This window comes from Aspergillus udagawae (assembly GCF_001078395.1).
Source record: "Aspergillus udagawae IFM 46973 DNA, scaffold_6, whole genome shotgun sequence".
In the NCBI taxonomy this organism is placed as follows: Eukaryota; Fungi; Ascomycota; class Eurotiomycetes; order Eurotiales; family Aspergillaceae; genus Aspergillus; species Aspergillus udagawae.
Window position 1 is genome coordinate 478,915 of NW_025091269.1, and position 15,987 is coordinate 494,901.

General features: G+C 52.5%; 6 protein-coding genes across 6 annotated transcripts; 4 read left to right on the forward strand and 2 right to left on the reverse strand.

Annotated features, from left to right (window-relative positions):
* Positions 1-1,519: 1,519 nt before the first annotated feature.
* Aud_007941 (NAD(P)-dependent alcohol dehydrogenase) lies at positions 1,520-2,762 on the forward strand (the record flags this gene model as incomplete). The annotated part of the gene is made up of 2 exons (XM_043292828.1): positions 1,520-1,692; positions 1,775-2,762. The coding sequence occupies 2 exons, from the start codon at positions 1,520-1,522 to the stop codon at positions 2,760-2,762; spliced, it is 1,161 nt and encodes a 386-aa protein (XP_043148763.1).
* Positions 2,763-4,523: 1,761 nt separating this feature from the next.
* Positions 4,524-7,471, forward strand: agdC (putative alpha-glucosidase; the record flags this gene model as incomplete). The annotated part of the gene is made up of 7 exons (XM_043292829.1): positions 4,524-4,734; positions 4,785-5,392; positions 5,447-5,690; positions 5,741-5,812; positions 5,861-6,319; positions 6,372-6,480; positions 6,529-7,471. The coding sequence occupies 7 exons, from the start codon at positions 4,524-4,526 to the stop codon at positions 7,469-7,471; spliced, it is 2,646 nt and encodes an 881-aa protein (XP_043148764.1).
* A 506-nt stretch (positions 7,472-7,977) lies between these two features.
* Aud_007943 (uncharacterized protein) lies at positions 7,978-8,452 on the forward strand (the record flags this gene model as incomplete). Its single annotated transcript, XM_043292830.1, has 3 exons — positions 7,978-8,167; positions 8,233-8,309; positions 8,405-8,452. 3 exons carry the CDS (start codon positions 7,978-7,980, stop codon positions 8,450-8,452), a joined length of 315 nt encoding a protein of 104 aa, XP_043148765.1.
* Positions 8,453-8,942: 490 nt separating this feature from the next.
* On the reverse strand, positions 8,943-10,055 carry Aud_007944 (putative TIM barrel metal-dependent hydrolase; the record flags this gene model as incomplete). Its single annotated transcript, XM_043292831.1, has 2 exons — positions 8,943-9,914; positions 9,993-10,055. The coding sequence occupies 2 exons, from the start codon at positions 10,053-10,055 to the stop codon at positions 8,943-8,945; spliced, it is 1,035 nt and encodes a 344-aa protein (XP_043148766.1).
* An 818-nt stretch (positions 10,056-10,873) lies between these two features.
* Positions 10,874-12,645, forward strand: Aud_007945 (putative MFS quinate transporter; the record flags this gene model as incomplete). The annotated part of the gene is made up of 4 exons (XM_043292832.1): positions 10,874-10,964; positions 11,029-11,382; positions 11,441-11,509; positions 11,567-12,645. The coding sequence occupies 4 exons, from the start codon at positions 10,874-10,876 to the stop codon at positions 12,643-12,645; spliced, it is 1,593 nt and encodes a 530-aa protein (XP_043148767.1).
* Positions 12,646-12,873: 228 nt separating this feature from the next.
* On the reverse strand, positions 12,874-15,604 carry Aud_007946 (putative C6 transcription factor; the record flags this gene model as incomplete). The annotated part of the gene is made up of 7 exons (XM_043292833.1): positions 12,874-13,379; positions 13,430-13,740; positions 13,800-14,112; positions 14,168-14,641; positions 14,695-14,776; positions 14,833-15,186; positions 15,503-15,604. The coding sequence occupies 7 exons, from the start codon at positions 15,602-15,604 to the stop codon at positions 12,874-12,876; spliced, it is 2,142 nt and encodes a 713-aa protein (XP_043148768.1).
* Between the last annotated feature and the right edge of the window lie 383 nt (positions 15,605-15,987).

The following is a 15,987-nucleotide window of genomic DNA, read 5'->3' on the forward strand; positions in this document are numbered from 1 at the left end:
TCAAGTGTCCCCACTGCAGATTATGCATGAGAGTGCACGATTGCTTCTGCAGTAGGGCAATGGGTAGGCCTCAGCACAACGAGGCAGATTTCATGCTGGTCCGGACCTTTGCCCAGCGGTTTTGTGTGCGACTTCTCATTTATTTGCTCCCTCTATCCTGACTGGCTTTCTTTGGCATGTCGAGGGTGACAATCCACGTCTGGTCAAGTCTCAACCCTGTCAAGCAAACCCTGGTCATGTGAACATCTGAATCTTTCATACGCCGTATCCCAGAGCAAGTATATCGCTTTGAACCCTCGGAAAGTAGCCTGCCTCGAGTATCTTGTCGACGAGTTCGGTAGGAAACTGCCCGACGCGAATGATATTCTCCACCAAAGGACGACGAGCCCGCCGGAGAATTGCCACTCTGGGCCGGAGTCCACAAGGGACAGGAACATCATTTTGGGCTGGACCAATGAAACGCCGAGGTTTTGAGGTTCTTGTGGGACATTTGAATATCGTGGATTTGTGCTTCTATTTCTTTTTTCTTTTTTCGTTTTTTGTTCCGTAGTTGTTGGCTTTCGCGGGTCATTGACGCTTTGAGATCCACCGGGAGGCTAAAATAACCTTTTGTATATTAATTTAACCGAGTGGGCGTCTCAATGGCATTATTCAAGAACAGGAGGGTAAAACCGTGTTCATATCGACGGAAGATACCCTGAGACAAATACACTGAGTAGCCAACTATCGATACTGTTGCAGGACAAGCACGATTCTCTCCATGGGGCTATTTCCCTCACGGATCAGGGTCATTGTATAGATCTACCATGCGGCAGTTGTCGCAGAAATACTCCGGAACTAGGTAGCTTATATTACACACTATCTACTGCACTTGAGGCACAAGGATCCCCGAGTAATTCCATCCTCTGTGGTGATGTTTCATAATTTTCCGACACCATAGCGGCCTACCCTAAAGCAGACTTATTCGGCTGTACGAGAGTAGGGGAATGTACTCCAATTGAAGATGGGTCTGAAGTCTGGTTTCAACCAATGAAGAGAGGTCCAGATGGAAAACCCCCGCGGACTGCGGGGACAAGTTGACAACATGAACAAGAGTACCGGCTAAACGGGCCATTCGCGGTGTGTAGATAGTACGGTGTAATAAGGTACCTAAGAGGTAGGCCTGAACAACCGTTAGTAAGTTACTCCACACCAATCCAGTCCCTTCCATCCATCCCACTCTTGTGTCCCGCAGGAGGTTACAACACAGCTGAGCTTCGATGCTGATTCATGCTGGCCACCTATGGATCTTCGATAATGATAATCATGGAGGATTATCATTCGGCCAGCGGTAGATGAATATCCGTCATGAAATTTTTGTACTCCTATTCTTAGAGGGTAAACTCGAGTATTAAACCTTGTTGGTCCCCCTACTACCCTCCCCTCTATCCCCTCTCTGCACAATCTTTCCCTCACTCTCTATACCCTCTAATATCCTCTTGCTTCTCTTGTCCAGTCCTTCCACCACGAGTTGGATACCATGGCTACCGCAACCACAACTGTTCTCGAGAAGCCTAACATCGGCGTCTACACAAACCCCAACCACGATCTGTGGATCGCGGAATCAACACCAACGTTGGAAGATGTCAAGAGCGGCAACGGACTGAAGCCTGGCGAGGTTACGATTGAGGTTCGCAGCACAGGTATCTGCGGGTATGCTCTTCTTATCCCTTGCGTGCGTCCTATTTCCGCATGTCGTACGCAGCAGCTGACCAATGACTTTCGCAACACAAAGATCCGATGTACACTTCTGGCATGCGGGTTGCATTGGCCCAATGATCGTCGAGGGCGATCACATCCTGGGTCACGAGTCGGCTGGTCAAGTGATTGCGGTCGCTCCCGATGTCACATCCGTCAAACCCGGCGATCGTGTTGCTATCGAGCCCAATATTCCTTGCCACGCCTGCGAACCCTGTCTGACTGGACGTTATAACGGCTGCTTGAATGTTGCTTTCCTATCCACACCCCCCGTTGACGGACTGCTGCGACGCTATGTCAACCACCCCGCCGTATGGTGCCACAAGATCGGCGACATGAGCTTCGAGGATGGAGCTCTGCTGGAACCCCTCAGCGTATCTCTCGCGGCAATTGAGCGCAGCGGGCTCCGTCTGGGTGATCCTTGCTTGATTACGGGTGCTGGTCCCATTGGTCTGATCACTCTGCTCAGCGCGAAAGCGGCCGGTGCCACCCCGCTCGTCATTACGGATATTGACGAGGGACGTCTGGAGTTTGCCAAGTCTCTTGTCCCCGAGGTGCGCACCTACAAGGTCCAGTTTGGTCTCTCTGCCGAGGAGCAAGCCAATGCCATTGTCAATGTGTTCAACGACGGCCAAGGTTCCGGTCCGGATGCCTTGCGACCCCGCCTGGCGCTGGAATGCACAGGTGTAGAGAGCAGTGTGGCCTCCGCCATCTGGAGTGTCAAGTTCGGCGGCAAGGTCTTCGTCATCGGCGTCGGCAAGAACGAGATGACCATCCCGTTTATGCGCCTCAGCACACAAGAAATCGACCTGCAGTACCAGTACCGCTACTGCAACACCTGGCCTCGCGCCATTCGTTTGGTCCAGAACGGGGTGATCAACTTGAAGCGCCTGGTCACCCACCGGTTCGCGCTGGAAGATGCCCTCAAGGCGTTCGAGACGGCCGCGAACCCCAAGACTGGGGCAATCAAGGTCCAGATCATGAGCTCGGAGGAAGACGTCAAGGCTGCTTCGGGTCAGCAGTAGGTCTGGCCTGGACTTGTCCATACTGGTGGCGTTTACGGGGTTGGAACCTGTTTGGGGTTGTTTTGTTGATTCTTTTTCGATGACACCGCACATACCTGTTATGTTCTATGCATTGCGATGATAACCATGCCATGTACTGATGTTGATGATTGCTATATGTGCATCCAAGCTGGGAATATAGACATTTCGAAACTCTTGTCAACGTTTGGTTGACGGGTGGCTCTCTGATAAATAATGCTCCTTTCTTTCCCATGTGGTAATGAGGGCAAGTATGACAGCGAGGTAGCTCATTTTAAACAACTAGGCCATGTCTTGGCTCGGGCTGCCTGGGTCTAGAAGCCTTGGGGTATAAAACATTGACTCTAATTAATCGACTTTAGAATATCCTGGAGACGCTCTGTGACCATCAATAGATGAACCCAGAAGTCACGTTCAAGGTCACTTGAAGACATGGTGAAACCGAGGATGCCTGTTATTACTACTTGGCTGAAGTAAAATTGAAGCCACGTTTGAAGTCAGGGTCCATAGGCAATATAGCGCTCCCTTCTATATATATATATTTTCCATTCTTGTACGGTGATGTCAATGTAAAGTACACAGTGGACACAAAACACCCAAGGTACATAATTGCCCTCCGGATCTCAGAAATATTGATACCTCCTCTCAGAAGTTAGCACCACAATGGCCAACCGGATAAACAAATAAGGCGGAGTGATGGGGATCTATATACGCCGCTAAAATGAGTGACCATGTTGAGTCCATCTCGGCCTGTACGCCTCGTTGCCAGGGTCTAATCTATCGAATGAATTTTGGCCGAGTCGGATACGATCTCTGACGAAACCGTGCCATCACTAATGAGTACTACCCTGATCAAGTTCTGAGAGCCCCGGCCTCGACCTGCCAGGCTTCATAGTGGGGAGACAAGCGGGGAAAGCCCTCTTGGCATCTGGTGATCTGTTGCTCTCCACCAGTCAGCGTGCTGTATAGATGCTTGGCAGAGACGACGATTTCGATGTCGGGCCGGCATCAATGACCTTGAAGCTTTCAAGTCGTTTGCAATTTGCAGGTTTCGAGATGCTCATTTTGTTCAGGTTGAGCTCACACAGCTTAATCTACTTCAAAGCTAACATAACATGTATAAAGATATGAAATCATCAAATGAAGCACGGACAGTCTCAGGATCAACGCGGGGTGGTAATCAGAACAACTACTGACTGGGGTGCATGATCCCTGCGATGCGCCAATAGAGCATATGCTATAGTGCATAATATTCACTATTCTGTTCCCATTCCAGGACAAGATCAGCGTCATCCGCACCAAAAACGGACTGGTTGGATCCCCGATATTTGGCCGACTGACCAAGACCCTGCAAATGAAAAAATGCACTTGATGACCTTCGTGTTCGCTCCATTTCTTCCCCGCTAATTGACCTCAATCCAAAGGATCCAACTGAGCAGCAAATCAAGTCTACTGCTCTTCCTGAGAGCTCTTCTGCCCAGCCCCGAACCGGCCAATTGCCGGGCACTTGTAGCTTTCGGCCCAGACGCAATCTCCGCGCAGTCGTCCCGCGTACTTGGATCTGATTGATCTGATGTGTCTGATAGCCGAACGCCTGCGCCACCGGCCGTGCTCCACGAAAGTGTAAGGTGCATCCGATGGAATGTTCTGCCGCTAGGGCGCACGTCAAAACGCATATAAACCTGCGCTCCCTCACTCTGGATTCACTTCATCCTCAGTAACGGTCTAAGTCTCAACATCAACATGTTGAGATCGCTACTACTCCTCGCCCCCCTTGTGGGCGCCGCCGTGATCAGCGGCAGGGACAATAGCCATGAGTGTCCTGGTTACAAGGCCACGAATATCAAGGAGGGTGGCAACTCATTGACGGCGGATTTGACCTTGGCCGGTAAACCGTGCAACACTTACGGCACCGACTTAAAGAACCTGAAACTTCTTGTGGAGTACCAGACTGGTAGGTTTTCAGTTTTGAACGGCAATGATCTGTAGCTTACTTCTTTCGAGATAAACGTCTTCACGTGAAGATCTATGACGCCGATGAGGAGGTTTACCAGGTCTCCGAGTCGGTCCTCCCTCGCGTGGATGGCAAAGGTGGATCGAGCAAGAAGTCGGCGCTCAAGTTCGACTATCAGGCGAATCCTTTCTCCTTCAAGGTCAAGAGAGGCGGCGAGGTGCTCTTCGACACCACCGGTTCGAACCTAATCTTCCAGTCGCAGTATCTGAACCTCCGCACTTGGTTGCCGGAGGATCCTAATCTCTACGGTCTTGGAGAGCACACTGACTCTCTTCGCCTGGAAACCACCAACTACACGCGTACCATGTGGAACCGTGATGCGTATGGTATTCCTGAGAAGACCAATCTGTACGGTACTCATCCCGTGTACTATGACCACCGTGGCCAAGCCGGCACTCACGGTGTCTTCTTGCTGAACTCCAACGGCATGGACATCAAGATCGACAAGACCAAGGACGGCAAGCAGTACTTGGAGTACAACACTTTGGGAGGTGTCTTTGACTTTTACTTCTTTACCGGTGCTACCCCCAAGGACGCCAGTATCGAATACGCGAAAGTCGTCGGTCTTCCGGCCATGCAATCCTACTGGACGTTCGGTGTACGTTCCCTGGTCTTTTGATCTGCCCAAACCCCTTGTCTAATTCTCTACTAGTTCCACCAATGCAGATACGGCTATCGTGATGTCTTCGAGGTTGCCGAGGTTGTCTACAACTACACGCAGGCGAAGATTCCCTTGGAGACCATGTGGACCGACATTGACTACATGGACAGACGTCGGGTGTTCACACTTGACCCTGAGCGATTCCCTCTGGAGAAGATGCGTGAGTTGGTGACATATCTCCATAGCCACAACCAGCACTACATCGTCATGGTTGACCCTGCCGTCAGCGTGAGCGGTAAGTTACATTTCCTAGTATGGAGGGGAATCATATTGACAAACGCCTAGACAATGCCGGCTACAACGATGGCATGGAGCAAGACATCTTCCTGCAGACTCAGAACGGTAGCCTCTACAAGGGTAAGTCTCACGTCAAACGAACGGCACCCAGACAACTAACCTATACAGGTGCCGTCTGGCCTGGTGTGACTGCTTATCCCGATTGGTTCCATCCTAACATCCAGAAGTACTGGAACGACCAGTTTGGCAAGTTTTTTGACCGCAACACCGGCGTCGATATTGACGGTCTGTGGATCGATATGAACGAGGCCGCCAACTTCTGCCCTTATCCCTGCAGCGATCCCGAGGCCTACTCGAAGGAGAACAACCTGCCTCCCGCCGCTCCCCCCGTTCGTCCCAGCAACCCACGCCCGTTGCCCGGGTTCCCTGGTGATTTCCAGCCCTCTTCCTCGTCGAAGCGGTCCACCAAGGGATCCAAGGTTGGCCTGCCTAACCGTGACCTGATCAACCCTCCGTACACGATCCGCAATGAAGCCGGCTCCCTCAGCAACAAGACGATCAACACCGACATCATTCATGCCGGCGAGGGATACGCCGAGTATGACACTCACAACCTTTATGGTACCAGTAAGTAGCTGTCCAATCGGTGGGTGACAAGGACAGACTGACATTTCAACAGTGATGAGTTCTGCTTCTCGCAATGCCATGCAGCACCGCCGCCCTGAGGTGCGGCCTTTGATCATCACTCGCAGTACATATGCTGGTGCTGGCGCACACGTTGGACACTGGTAGGGAGCAACCCATCTCAATCTGCGAAACGATACTGACATTGGCAGGCTTGGTGACAACTTCTCCGAGTGGAGCAAGTACCGCATCTCCATTGCGCAGATGCTTGCATTTGCCTCCATGTTCCAGGTGCCCATGATCGGATCAGACGTGTGCGGGTTCGGCGGCAACACCACCGAGGAGCTCTGCGCTCGCTGGGCCCGTCTCGGAGCCTTCTACACCTTCTTCCGCAACCACAACGAAATCACCAGCATCCCGCAGGAGTTCTACCGCTGGCCCACCGTTGCTGAGTCCGCTCGCAAGGCCATCGACATCCGGTACAAGCTGCTTGACTACATCTACACAGCCTTCCACCGGCAGACGCAGACCGGCGAGCCCTTCCTGCAGCCCATGTTCTACCTCTATCCCAAGGACAAGAACACCTTCGGCAATCAGCTGCAGTTCTTCTACGGCGACGCCATCCTGGTCAGCCCCGTGGCCGACGGGAGCCAGACTTCGGTCGATGCATACTTCCCCGACGACATCTTCTACGACTGGCACACGGGCGCCGCCCTGCGCGGCCGCGGAGCCAAAGTCACCCTCAGCAACATCGATATCACCGAGATCCCCATCCACATCCGCGGCGGCAGCATCATTCCCATCCGGTCCGAGTCCGCGATGACCACCACCGAGCTGCGCAAGAAGGGCTTCGAGCTCATCATCGCCCCGGGTCTCGACGGCACCGCCTCGGGCAGCCTGTACCTCGACGACGGCGACTCCATTGAGCAGCGTGCCACCCTCGAGCTGGACTTCACGTACCGCAAGGGCCGTCTCCGGGTCAAGGGCAAGTTCGGGTTCCGCACAGATGTGAAGATCAACGCTGTCACCCTGCTTGGCCAGTCTGCGCCATCCTCCAAGTCTGGAATCCAGGCTTTCTTTGACTCTGGCCGCCAGGCAGTGACCGTCAAGACGAGCCTGGATCTCACCGGTCCTTCCGAGGTCGATCTCAACTAGTCTGTACAGATAGCTGTGAATTCGTCCTTAGTACTTAATCGAATCTCCGCCCTTGGCAGTGTCCCTAGTGCGCAAGGGATAATAAACTAGTCCACGTCCTGTCTCATATTTGTAGTCCTTGACATAGCAACACATAGAGGCACCCACCCACTTTGGCAAATCCACGTAAAACATGATTCACTCCCAAGAAGTAAGAACGCGGATGATTCCCATCCATCTCGTACGTCCAGCATGGATGACGATGATCCATACTTCATCCACGGGGCCACATACCACGCCATCTCAAACAATGCAAGGGACCGGCCACATAACAGACGCGCCCCGCGTCTATCCATCCCTAGGTAGTCTACCACAGTAACGCTTCCTCTATTTCAACAAAACCCTCAGCATCAGCCTAGCCTCCTTATCAACTTACACCTCTCCCATAAGTCAAACAACTCCCCACTACAACCATCAACCACATCCAAAAAATAAAAACCACACCACACCAACAGACAAATACCAAAATGAAACTCCAATTGAACCCCACAGCCCTCCTCCTCTCCACCCTGACCCTCACCTCCCAACTCGCTCGCGCCGATTTGAGCTACTACTGCGAATTGGCCAAAGACGGCAGCAAGATGATCCAGAAAGCCTACTGCTGCGACGATCTCGCTCCAGCGCGGTACGCCCCGGATTTCCTCCAGGGGAAGCAGTGTACGCCCTCCTCCTTAGTCCCTGGTGCAGTGGAATGGGAAAGAAACTAACGGACTGCTATGTAGGTACCCTTGCGGATGCGAAGACGGTGGGGGATTCGTGTCCGCATGATAAGATGATGCCGGTTTGTTGTTATACGATTGTAAGTTTTCTTTTTTCTTTTCTTTTTTTTGCCTCTGGCTTTGGGGCTGTTTTGAGTGAGGGGAGAAGGGCTGGGCTGGGCTAATGTGATGATAGGTGGATTTGTATACTTGTACTTCGAATGGGTATTTTCAGGATTTGTAGGGACAAAAGGGGGGGGTACATATGGTAGATGTGAGGTATGGTGGTAGGGGATGTGAATTCACTGGATATGGATTGTTTATTGTGTGCTTGGTTATGATTACTGAAGAGGAGACCCTCGAGATACTACTGCAGGAATAATTATAGAGCCTAAGCTGGTACCAAATGTTAGATCTTCCATCATTATAGATTACATTATTTACGAGTCAGGAAATTAGCCGACCTGGACTAAGATTACTCAAGTGGAGATATGGAAATCCCCCATTGCGCCTTCTGCCGACATCTCGGCAAATCTTTCCACTACAATTAACTACAGTTAACTACAATTAATTAATCAAGCAAGCACAGGAGACTAACTCACACACCGGATAACCGGCTCACCGGAGTCTGACCGAGATTATGACGGTCTCTTTTCTTTCATGTGATGGGAAAAAAATATAGGCAACTGCATGTACATCAAGTCGTAAGTCGTAAGTCGTAAGTCGTATCGCCGCTAGCCATGCACACACATCAACTCTTCGGCGTTCGATTTGAACACCCGCTCAGTTAGGCCAGTCTCACTGCCACATAACCGCAGACATAACTCGGTAAACGGGCCCACGTCAACTCCATGAAACCGCGTATGCGGCCAGTCTGTCGCGTATATTACCCGCCTCGGAGCCCTGCGTAAAAGCTCCCGCGTGATAGCCCGAACGTCGCGCAGCTGTTTGTCCTTGCTGAGGCGGTACGGGGCCGAGATTTTGACGTAGGTCTGTCCCGCCTGGAGGAGAGAGATAAGCGCCGAGAAGCCTGGGAGGGTGTATGGGTTGAATTGACGATCGGTGATGATCGAGGGTGGAGGGAGTTGAGGAGATCCAAAGTGGTCGATGCAGATTTTGACTCCAAGGGACGGAACGATCCGCTCGAGCATGGGAATCACGTGCAGAGGCAAGTAAAGCTGGATCATCCAGCCGAGGGGACGGATGAGCTCGGCGTGTTGCGAGAGGGTTTCGGCTAGCTCGGACTCGGAGAGGACTTTCCCTTCTGATTTGAGGTTTACTCGGACGCCCCTCACACCTAGTGTATGCCATGCGGAGAGAGTCGTGGGACAGGTCATGGCCGGGTCGATGACCACCACTCCTCGCCCGCGAGACGGGCCGATGCGTCCCAGGGCTTCGAGGAGGCATGAATTGTCGGTACCGTAGACGGATGGTTGGACGAGAACGATGTTCTCGATTCCCAATGTAGATTCAAAAGCAAGCGCCTCCTCAAGGGTATGAGAGGAGGGTGCGTATGCTGCGCCTAGGGAGACCGGGTACCGACTCGGTTCCACAACGTGCATGTGGCTATCCCATGATCCTGGGGGAATACGGTGCTTGAGGGGAATCGGATGTGTGATTTGGTCACCTTTGGTGATTGGCTTCGCCTTTCTGGCGGCCAGGCAGATTGAGGCTCGGGGTGAGCTGTCCGACAGGCATGGCCTAGACTGGAGGGGAGTAAGTATGGTTGACATGATCGGAAGTCAGGTACTTCAGCGAGTAGATGCTGACGAGTGTGAACTTACAAGTGTTAGAAGTCGAGGTTTCTGGGCTGCTCGTCTTAGTAGATCAATCCGTAGGACTGTCATCGTGGAAACCCGCTTCGAGAATCCACGCAGTGTGCCACCTCAGCAAGGACTGTGGCTAGAGTCATGAACATGAGAACAGTCCAACCCCCGTTTGCTTTACCAGAGATGTATGGCTATTAAAGAGATAGAGGGGAAGGGGAAAAGAAAGAATTTAAAAGGAAGGATGGCATGCAATTCGCGTCAGCGCTGAGACACATGGAGCGGAAGGCGTCCGTGTCTGTAGATCAAGGGCTCAGCGACTTCATATCGCATTCCTTGGATCCTTCAATTGACCCATGATCCGTCACCCATTCGACCATTCCATTAAGGATAAATTCGGTGTAGCGGAGACTGGAGTGGATTGCCAGCGGATCCATCCGCCAGATCGCCAGCCCTGCCAGGCCCCAACCCCTGCTAATATCGGAGGGTTCCGAAGATTGATGGATTTAGAAGACTCTTCCTCTTCGCCAATTAATCCTGTGATGTCATAGTGTCCTCAAGTATCTGAATCAGAACCATCACACAGAAGTACTATCCCTGTGAACGATGCTGCCTGCACGCGCAAGAGACACTATAAAAAAATCATCGGAAGTTGGCCGAGACAAAAGCCGTGTCATGTGCTCTTCCGCCCCCCCCCTCCAAATTATCACAGGTCCTGCGGAAGATACCGACCTCAATCTTCCAGAACGAGGCCTCGGTGGATATCCGTTCATCTGATTGTCCAAATCATACCAATCCAATCAATTGGAAATTCCAGCAAGGGTTCTCCCCGCGGAGCTTGAATTAGTGCTTGCTCTTTTAGTTCTTCCCCGCATGTCATCAAACGTGCCGTCGCCATTATGAGGCTGGCGATCGACTGGTCTCGGTGGACCACCAGCCCTTATTACGCCGTCGTCATTCTGATTATTGCCTGCGGGAGTATTCCGAAAGGTATATGCATCTTTATTTCTCCACCAATTCGTGTGCTGACCATGGATGTCGTTTCAATCGGCAGGTTACGATGAAGGTGGCTTTAGCGCCAGTGTCAATTTGGAGTCGTTTGTGAACGATTTCCATCTCGCGGCTTCTGCATGGACGAACAACAAGACGGAGTTGGCCAACCGGAAGGCCAACATCACCTCGTTCAACGTTTTGGGTGCTGCGTTTGGTGCCCTGCTCGCATTGGACCTGAACGATCGACTGGGCCGCCTGCGCTCGTGGCAATTAGCTTGTCTGATTTGGGCGGCCGGTCTCTTCGTTCAGGTCTTCTCCTCCGGCATATATGGTTTGATTCTTGCGGCGAGACTATTCAGTGGACTAGGGGCCGGAATGCTCACAGTCAGCACACCTTTGTATTTGTCCGAAATTGGTATGGGTTGCGCAATCTAGAGACGCTTGGCTGAGACAGAAAGCTGACAATCGGTTAGCGCCGACAAGAACTAGAGGTTTGGTGGTCAGTATCTACATGGTTGTATTGTTGACTGTGTTGGCATTGGGTTAGTTATCAATTTCCAAATGCTTATATGTCCCACAAAGCTGACCTTGCCAAAAAGGTTTCTTCATCAATTATGCCGCCAGTCTGCATATGGCGCCAACGCGGACCCAGTACCGTCTCGTGCAATCCATTCCATTAATACCAGTCGGGATTGCGTTCTTTGCGTCCTTCATTGCACCCGAAACGCCTCGCTACTTGGTCTCAAAGCACCGGCGTGACGAAGGTCGGTCCGTCCTCGCTCGTCTGCGCGGCAAAGAGATTTCCGACCCAGCGATCGAAGACGAATTCAACAGCATCGATGCGCAAGTGCGGACCAAGGCGATGGATCTGGCGTCGGTAACCCATTGGGGAGCATTCAAAGAGACCCAACTCAACCCTAACTACCGGCAGCGATTCTGGCTGCTGATCGCCATGCAAACCATTTCCCAGTGGACCGGCGGCAACGGCATAACCTACTATGTCGCCACCATCTTCCAGTACGCTGGAATCGACGGCAGCGCGCGCTCGCTCGTCTCCTCAGGCGCCTACGGGATCGTCAAGCTGGTCTTCACCATGGCTTTCACCTGGGGGCTGATCGACTACCTCGGCCGCCGGCGGTGCGCCCTCGCAGGCCTGAGCCTCCAGCTCGCCGCCCACATCTACATGGGAGCATACATGGGCCTACAGCCGGGCTCCAGCACCAACCGCTCCGCCTCCAACGCCGCCATCGCCTCCGTCTTCATCTACGCCGTCGGCTGGTCCATCGGCCTCTGCACCATTCCCTACCTCTACGGCACGGAGATCTTCCCCACCCGCATTCGCAACGTCAACTACGCGATCAGCATGTCGCTGCACTGGTTCTTCCAGTTCGCCGTTGTCCGCGTCACGCCGAACATGTTCGTCTCGCTCGATGTCTGGGGCGCCTACCTGTTCTGGGCGATCATTTGCTTCTCGGGGCTCGTCATCTTGGGCATCTGGATGCCTGAAACGAAGGGTGTGCCCATGGAGCGGATGGGTGATCTCTTCGAGGGACCTTGGTACTTGCGCTGGCGGGCGAAGCCAAGACCAGTCAGTTCATCTTTGCCTTCCCCGGCTGGGTTGGACCCGGGCGTTGATCCTGGCGAGAAGAGGCCGGGTTGGGGGAATGTATCTATTTGAGCTACTATCCTCAAACGAGTGCCTGTTTATGCTAGGGCTGGTGTGTATATATTGTCTCCTGTGTACATTTCATTCCGATATTTGACTGTACATACATGTGAAGAATGCACGGCATCTGTTCATACAATTCTATCACTTCCAAGTTGAATATACTACGATGAACAGTAACAACTTCATGGATATCACAATAGACCAACATCAACAGCAAAAATACACGCATCCAGGTGATCATCCTGACCTGCCCCATGCCGACTCAAAAGCAGACGCCATGTTAGCCGTGATAGGCTCAGCGTATGAGAACGCTTCAAAGACCTCGGGCGTAATCTCGTACGAACCCGGGTTGTCCAGCGTCATCGCCGCATTGGGCATACCGCCTAGTAGATGCGTCGCAGGTATGGGCGGCACGCCCGTCTGTGACAGTCCGAAATCCGCGACGGGTTGCTGGAATGCGTAGGCCTGGTGCAGCAGGGGCGCGTTTGTGGCGCGCGGTGCGGGGACGGAGGTTGGCATGGTTGGTGCTTGGCCGGCTGGAGAGACGTGACGGGAGCCGCTGCTCAAATTCAAAGCGGGTTGACCGGGGTGCTGACTGGGGGATTGACTGTGGGTTCGTGAGTGTGTTTGCGAGGTGGGTTGTGAGGGTGAATGTCCGGACTGCGATGGTGGGAGGGTGATGTGAATGTCAATCCGGAACTTCTCCAGTTCCTGGTATATGAGGCCTAGAGCTGTGATGATGACTGAGGAAAATCAGCATGGGCTTGTTGGTGTGAGAAGTGCCGTGACGTACCAGGACTTGAAACCTTGACTCGTTCGAGTGCAAGGATGCAAAACTTGAGTTTGTTGAGTGTACCCGGCGCAGCATATTTTAGGGCCTGAATCTCCAGCAGGAATATCGATGCAGCCGTGTACACGCAGTACGCCAAAGAGAGCACAACATGCGCGTCGCCAAATGTACGACGGTACAGGTCGTAAAGTGATAATATGGCAGTCGCCGACGTCATGCATTGGACCAGGTGACTTTCATCGTATGTCTCGCGGTTTCTCTTTGAACAAAGGATCGGACGATGAAGGAGGATGTTGATCGTATGATATAAGCAGCTGTGGAGGAATCCGTCAGACAAATTGTGCAACCGAATCATAACGGAGTCAAAACTTACTTCAAGATCACGATATGGCTTGGGGGCGAGTATGGAGGTAGCTCTGTGACCACCAGCTTCAGATAGTCCGGCAGCTCATCCCACCATTCCGCCAAGTTCCTCGCTTGCTCCTGCACACAACTATGAAACTCTGCCTCAGACACCTGTCGGATAGGGTCGTATATGTGGATCAAGATCTCGTTCAGAATCTCCGCCAGTCCACACATCCTCATGAAACATGACGTCGAATGAGCCTGCGTCGGCGGATAATGAGTGCCGTCTGGGAAGATAACTCCATGAGGAGTCCAGATCTCGATTTCAGACGTATCGTCCACTGCCAGGGTTTATGAGTAACAGAACCACGCTAGGCAGGGAAAGAGAGTACTCACATATAGTTCGCGGCGGACTGACGTGGGAGTTTTGCATGGTTGGCGACCTGCCAAAGTACAATGACACCAGCTTGTCCCAGAAATAACAGCTCCAGAAGAGTCGGTTCCGAATCTCAATGTCTTCATCGCTCAATTGAGCCGAATCCGGATATTTGCGACTATCAATGGAGATGCCGAGATCGTCCAACAACCGAAAGGCCATGCCGCTGTACAGCCATGCTTGTGTTCGATTTCCACGCCCGCATTCTTGTGCACTGAGTATGAGTAACGTCTGGATGGTCGGAATGCCAGCATAGCCGACTTTTAACGAATCATACAACCCCGTCACAGCGCGGTGGGAGAATTGAGCGCCACCATCGAAGGATTCCAAGATGCGGCCAATTTTGGGTTCAGCCTTGCACCATCGTACCGAATGAGAGAGAATTGCATTGAGAAGGGTATCCGAGTAATAAGGACCATTGATTTTCATATCGCCTAGAGATCGTAAGCACTTTTTGTTCTAACGATCGGGCAATTGGGGTACGAACGAGTAAACGCAGGTCGGTAAACAAAGTTGAAAAGTGGCTGAATCCAGCACCAGTGAGAGTCAAGAAGATATTGGAATGGTTCCTGCAGAAATTCCATAATGAGCCTCTGTCCTTTCGTGGGACCAAGAGTGCACCTACCGGCATGGCAGCCAGCTGCTCAAATGCCCTCTCTCTCCAAGCATTGTTGATGAGCCTTTCCTTGCGTCCCTCCAGCTGCATGGCAAGAGTGGAAGACGACGAGGGCTCGCTCAGATTACCGCTCGGGAGTTGAAACAAGCTCGTAGGACCATGGAAAGAGATTCGGCCATCGTGCTCAATCCTGAGACCCTCAAAGTCCCCGGTCAAATTGGGCCCGCTTCCCTCTTCCTCTTTTATCCTTGTGCGAGGCCGTGGGCTCGAACTGGACTCGCCCGCCGACGACGGTGAGCCTGCTTTCCGGACCTCTGTGTCGGGCCGCTGCTGACCCCGCAGATTGGCCAAAGCATCTTCCAGCTGTGCGACTCGAGCTTCTAATTGCTTGGTGTACGATAGGGTCGGAGCTCTAAAAACAACTCAACACGTTAGCAAGGGGGACGGATCGGCAGGAAGCTGCAGGAACAGCCGGGGATACGGATCGGAGACGCACAAGCTATAAACGCACGCTTCCCCACGAGCTGCACAACGCGAACACGACGGACTTGCACCGTTGCATTTTACCTAAATAGCCACGGCTGATAAGTGTCTGGTCTGATAAACAAACAAGGTCCAACCGTCGAGGATCCTATATGCCCTTCGGAATTCACCCGAGCGGACAGGGGGAAAAACCCACCTTGCGCTTGCGGCAGGCCTCACATGAGAAGGCGCTCTTCCGCGTCAGATTAGTTTTCAACGGGACGTCGGCCATGCCCGATTTGCTTGGTTCGACTACCATGAAATCAACGAGGGTCGCGCATCAATATGATCGCTGAAGATCGAACAAACTGCGCGGAACCCTCCATGAGAAGAATTGGACTTGAACCACAAGAGGCGAAAAACGGAAAGGAAAACAGAGCGAAGAAAAGGTTGTAGTGGCAGTGGGGGGGTGGTGGGAGACCGCAGTCGGCGAGTGAGAAGAGGGGATGAGGGGGGCAAAAGCTACTGCGACTCGGGAAGTTTCGCAAGCTGCTTGTTTTCTAGAATAACTTGAGAGAAAAGGAGTAACGTCGTTGGAGGCTGGGCGCTGGAACGTGGAACCCAAAGGTCGAATCGATTAGTGATCCTGATCGAGCGGATCAGAAACGAAAAAGCATAAAAGCTTCTTTGAGAGACTGTCAA